The 6,000-nt window shown below is 44.3% G+C and overlaps 1 protein-coding gene across 1 annotated transcript; it reads right to left on the bottom strand.

Moving 5' to 3' along the window:
- Positions 1–4,533: 4,533 nt before the first annotated feature.
- Positions 4,534–4,857, bottom strand: LOC138076348 (small cysteine and glycine repeat-containing protein 7-like). The gene has a single exon (XM_068968495.1). It carries the CDS (start codon positions 4,855–4,857, stop codon positions 4,534–4,536), a length of 324 nt encoding a protein of 107 aa, XP_068824596.1.
- Positions 4,858–6,000: the final 1,143 nt, after the last annotated feature.

Raw genomic sequence — 6,000 nt, 5'->3', positions numbered from 1 at the left:
CAGCTCTGGTGTCTCTTCCTCTTCTTGTAAGAGCACTAATCCCAGCATGAGACCCACACCTCCAGGACCTCATCTAAATGTAATTAACTCCCAAAGACCCCACCTCCAAATATGGGGGTTGGGGCTTCAGCATGTGAGTTTAGCTTTCTGTGAGTGTGGTTTTCCTTCTCAAGGCTGTGGGTTTATCGTTCTTGCTGCTTCTCTCTGCCCTCTGATGGATAAGGGTAAGAGGCTTATGCAAGCTTACTGATGGGAGGGGCTAGCTATGGGGAAAACTGGGTCGTGTTTTGGTGGGCAGGACCATACTCAGGAAATCTTGAATCCAATTCTCTGCTGATGGGTGGGGCTGTGCTCCCTCAGTTAGTTTTTCGGCCTGAGGTGACCCAGTCTTTCAAATCAGGAAAGGAGTACATCAAGGCTGCTTATCGTCACCCTGCTTATCTAACTTATATGCAAAATACATCATGAGAAACACTGGGCTGGATGAAGCACAAACTGGAATCAAGATTGTTGGGAGAAATATCAATAACCTTAGATATGCAGACAGCACCACTCGTATGGCAGAAAGCAAAGAAGAATGAGCCTCTTGATGAAAGTGAAAGAGTAGAGTAAAAAGTTGGCTTAAAGCTCAACATTCAGAAAATGAAGATCATGGTATCTGGTCCCATCATTTCATGGCAAATAGATGGGGAAACAATGGAAACAGTGAGAGATTTTATTTTGGGGGGCTCCAAAATCACTGCAGATGGTGACTGCAGCCATGAAATTAAAAGACACTTGCTGCTTGGAAGAAAAGTTATGACCAACCTCATTTCAGTTCAGTTCAGTCTCTCAGTCATATCCGACTCTTTGCAACCCCATGAATCGCAGCACATCAGGCCTCTTTGTCCATCACCAACTCCCGGAGTTCACTCAGATTCACCAACCTAGACAGCATATTAAAAAGCAGAGACATTACTTTGCCAACAAAGGTCCATCTAGTCAAAGCTATGGTTTTTCCAGTAGTCATGTATGGATGTGAGAGTTGGACTATAAAGAAAGCTGAGCTCCAAAGAATTGATGCTTTTGAACTGTGGTGTTGGAGAAGACTCTTGAGAGTCCCTTGGACAGCAAGGAGATCCAACCATTCCATCTTAAAGGAAATCAGTCCTGAATATTCATTGGAAGGACTGATGCTGAAGCTGAAACTCCAATACTTTGGCCACCTAATGCAAAGAACTGACTCATTGGAAAAGACCCTGATGCTGGGAAAGATTGAAGGTGAGAGAAGGGGACAACAGAGGATGAGATGGTTGGATGGCATCACTGACCCAATGGACATGAGTTTGAGTAAACTCTGGGAGTTGATGATGGACAAGCAGGCCTGGTGTGCTGCAGTCCATGGAGTTGCAAAGAGTTGGACACGACTGAATCACTGAGCTGAACTGAACTGAACTGACCCAGTCTTGGAGTCTATGAGTCTATGATAGGATTACTGGCATCTCCAAAAGATCTTATACCAGCACGCCTCTCAGGACTACTGCTGCCAGTGCTCCTGTCCCTGCAGCAGGCCACTGCCAACCACAGCTCTGCAGGAGACCCTTAAACACTCACAGGCAGGTCTAGCTCAGTCTCCTGTGTGGTCACTGGTCCTTTTCCCTGGGTCCTGGTACACACAAGGTTTTGTTTGTGCCCCCCAAGAGTCTCTGTTTCCCTTGGAGACAGAGAAAACTGGAAAATGGAAATCATCAGTTTTCATTACGATCCCAATGAAATGCAATGCCAAAGAATCTTCAAATTACTGTATAACTGTGCTCATTTCACATGCTAGTGAGGTAATGCTCAAAATCCTTCAAGATAAGCTTCAACAGTGCATGAACCAAAAACTTCCAGATGTACAAATTGAGTTTAGAAAAGGCAGAAGAACCAGAGAGCAAATTGCCAGCATCCGTTGCTGCTGCTGCTGCTGCTGCTAAGTCACTTCTGTCGTGTCCAACTCTGTGCAACCCCATAGATGGCAGCCCACCAGGCTCCTCCATCCCTGGGATTTTCCAGGCAAGAACACTGGAGTGGGTTGCCATTTCCTTCTCCAATGCATGAAAGTGGAAAGTGAAAGTCACAGAAAAAAAAAAAAAAAAGAGAATTCCAGGAAAACATCTACTTCTGCTTCACTGACTACGCTAAAGCTTTTGACTGTAAGGATCACAACATACTGTGGAAAATTCTTCCTGAGACGGAAATACCAGACTACCTTACCTGTTTGCTGAGAAACCTGTATGCAGGACAAGAAGCAACAGTTAGAGACTTACATGGAAAAACTGACTGTTTCAAAAATGGGAAGGGAGTCTGTATGTTGTCACCTTGTTTATTTAACTTTTATGCAGCGTACATCATGGAAAATGCCAGGCTGGATGAGTCACAGGCTGGAATCAAGATTGCCGGGAGAAATATCTACAACCACAGATATGCAGATGATATCACTCTAATGGCAGGAAGCAAAGAGGAACTAAAGAGCCTCTTGATGAAGGTGACAGAGGAGAGTGAAAAGGCTGGCTTGAAACTCAGCATTCAAAAAACTAAGATCATGGCTTCTGGTCCCATCACTTAATGGCAAATAGATGGGGGAAAAGTGGAAACAGTAACAGATTTTATTTTCTTGAGCTCCAAAATTACTGCAGATGGTGACTGCAGCCATGAAATTGAAAGACACTTCCTCCTTGGAAGAAAAGCTGTGACAAACCTAGACAACATATTAAAAAGCAGAGATATCATTTTACTGACAAAGGTCTATATAGTCAAATCTATGGTTTTTCCAGGAGTCATGTGTGGATGTGAGAATGGACCGTAAAGAATGTTGCTCACCAAAGAATTGATGCTTTCAAATTGTGGTGTTGGAGAAGATTCTCGAGTGTCCCATGGATGGCATGGAGATCTGACCAGTCAATTCTAAAGGAAACCAACTCTGAATATTCACTGGAAGGACCGATGCTGAAGCTCCAATACTTTGACCAACTGATGCAAAGAGCTGACTCATTGAAAAAGATCCTTATACTGGGAAAGATTGAGGGCAGGAGGAAAAGAGGGTGAAAGAGGATCAGTAGGTTGGATGGCATCACCAACTCAACGGACATGAGTTTGAGCAAACTCCAGGAGACAGAGAAGGACAGGGAAGCCCAGTGTGCTGCAGTCCATGGGGTCACAAAGAGTCAGGCACCACTGAGAAACTGAAAAACAACAACAACATGAGCTTAGGGGATACAGTTCAGTCCACAGCAATCATTGTTGCCCCACCTTGCCTATTCTGTAATTGCAGACCTCATAGACATTTGCTGGGTTTTGTATTTGCCGACAAATATGCTACCCTGTCATTATTTCAGTTCTTATTGCTTGTCCCAGGAACACTGATGTAACTTTAGTTCTCCCCATAAACCATTAATTGTGCCGGTGGCTGCACCAAGTTCCTTCTTGAAAACCTTCACTGGCCAACAGCATTGCTGCGTGTCAGAGCTCCACCAGCTGCAGCTGTATGCTTTAAGCAGGTCATTTAACTTCTCTGTGCAGAGGGCATTGTAATAGAGCTTCTTTCAAAACAGGTGCATTGTTAGAAAAGTGCCTGGATTTTAAGGGCAATGTGTGTGCTGCTCATTGCTGTCATTGTAAATGACAGACTTAGTGTCTTTTCAGTGCTTATTTCTAACTATTTATATTGATATGCTCTGTACTTAGGTCAAATGCATGGCTTGCTAGTTTCCATATGTGCTTTGAATTTTTCCATCCCTCACTTGTTTGCCCTCCTTCCAGAATGTCTGTCTCCAACTATCTCCATTTGTCACAATCTTACTAATTCTGTAAAACAGATCCAAAATGCTATCTCTTTCTTGAAGTCACTCTACTCGTTGCACCCTTTTCTCACCCAACAATGAGGAGTCCCTCCTGCCATGATACATGACATCATGGTCTCCTGGTATGTTTATTGTTATTCTGTCTTGTGTTCAAGGTTATTTGTGTATGGCTGGATTGTAGAGTAAATAAAATTGTAAACCACACCAGGGCATAATTATTCGTGTATCCTTGACAGCCCCAAGCCATGGGAAACTATAATTAATACCACTTTAATAAGAATATCTCTAAGGATAAAACAAGAGCAAATGTTCAGAATTCATTTTTGTATTTTATTAAGACATTTTTAGGACATCATCTATTAAAAAAAAACTCTATGGCCACAGGAAGGACAGATATTTATGGTAAAAACAAGAAGACAAGGCAAAGACAGAAAAGAATTTCACAAAAAAAGTGAGAATCATTACCTCATTTTGCTGAGCTTAGTAAGCAAAATGCCCTCCATCATTTTTCTTGGATGACTTTGAATAAAATACCCATGTGTGACTATATTAAAAAATGGAAAAAGATACTGAAAGTCAGAGCATGAGAACCAGAGGGAAATACCATAAAGCCCAGGTGCCAAAGAGAGAGCACAATACAGATGGATGGATGGAGAGAAGTCTCAGCAGTGGAAACAAGCAGATGCGCAGCAGCACCTGCAGACCAGCTCACCTAGTGGCAGCATTGCTTCTGGCAGCTGCACTTCTGCTGGCAGCAGCACTTCTGCTGGCAGCAGCATTTCTGCTGGCAACAGCCCTTCCCACATGAGTGGCAGCTGCAGGTGCGGCGGTGGCAGCAGACCACGGGGACGCTGCAGCAGCCCCCACAGCAGCCGCAGCAGCAGGGGCAGCAGCTGCTGCAACAGCCCACCCGGTAGCATCTGCAGCTGTTGCAACTGCCACAGCTGCCACCGCAGCCGCCACCACAGCCGCCACTGCAGCCGCCACCGCAGCCACCACCGCAGCCACCACAACTTCCACAACCACAGCAGCCCATGGTGTCAGTAGAGAGGACTCAGGAGAGGTGAGGAGGGAGTCTCAGGATGTGAGGGAGGTTGGATGTCACCTTCTTCTAGGGGGACCCTTATATATCTTCAGGAGCTGAGCCAAGAATATACAGTTTGTGCCTTGTTGTTCAACCCACTTCCTATAAGAGACCTCACGAGACTCTCACATCCTTCCTTGTTGAGATTGTGTCCAGTTAATATTGCTCTTTTAAACCATTAGCTGTCTCTTAAAGCTATATTTAGATTAGAACCCACTTGGAACAGCTTTGTGCTCCTAAGAACTTACACGTGTATGTATGATTTGCGCCAGGGACTAGAAGAGTGCCTGACCCATTGTACATACTCAACAGCCAGCTGTTGTATTAAATAAATGCCTGAAATATTGAAGAACTATCCTCATTTTTTATAACCATGACAGTTTGCATCTGGAGTCAGGTAAAAGTCGCATTTTTTAACATATGCTTCTTAGTCATCGCAGGTTAGGAAAAAAGATTGTTTTTCTCTCTAGTGAGATTCACTGCTTATCCACTAAGTTACAAAAACCTCTTGGAAGAATAAGTGAAAAACCAGACCCCAAACAGAAACAGCATCCTTAACATCTCACCTTAAAACACGTGTATGGTTTCCGGTTCAAGATAGCATAGTAGAAGGACACACACTCCTCTCCTCCAAGAACACAAAAATTGCAACTAGCTATTGAACAACCATCAACAGGAGGGCACTGGAACCCAACAAATAAAAACACCCCATGTCCAAAGACAAAGAAGGAGCTGCAATGAGACAGTAGGAGGGGCACAAACATGATCAAATCAAATCCCATATCCTCCATGTGAGTGACCCACCAACTGGAGAACAATAATACCAAAGGAGTTCTCGCACTGCTCTGATAGTTCTGAACCTCACGTCAGGCTTTCCAGCCTGGGAATCTGACAAAGGGACTGGGAATACCCAGGGAATCTGATCTTAAAGCCAGTGGGATTTGATTATAGAACTTCCAGAGGACAGGGGGAAATAGAGACTCCAGTCTTAGTGGGCACAAACAACATTTTGCATGCACCACGACCCAGAGGATAGGAACAGTTAACCCACAGGAGACTGAACCCAAACTACCTGCTAGTGTTGGAGGGCCTCCT

This window comes from Capricornis sumatraensis, chromosome 3, assembly GCF_032405125.1.
Source record: "Capricornis sumatraensis isolate serow.1 chromosome 3, serow.2, whole genome shotgun sequence".
Lineage (NCBI taxonomy): Eukaryota > Metazoa > Chordata > Mammalia > Artiodactyla > Bovidae > Capricornis > Capricornis sumatraensis.
Note: the sequence above shows the minus strand (reverse complement) of the source record. Positions and strands in the feature narration are given on the sequence as shown.

What these genes read in the sequence shown, in the direction of transcription:
- LOC138076348 (XM_068968495.1), bottom strand. Translation starts at nt 4,857, where the DNA reads ATGGGCTGCTGTGGTTGTGGAAGTTGTGGTGGCTGCGGTGGTGGCTGC.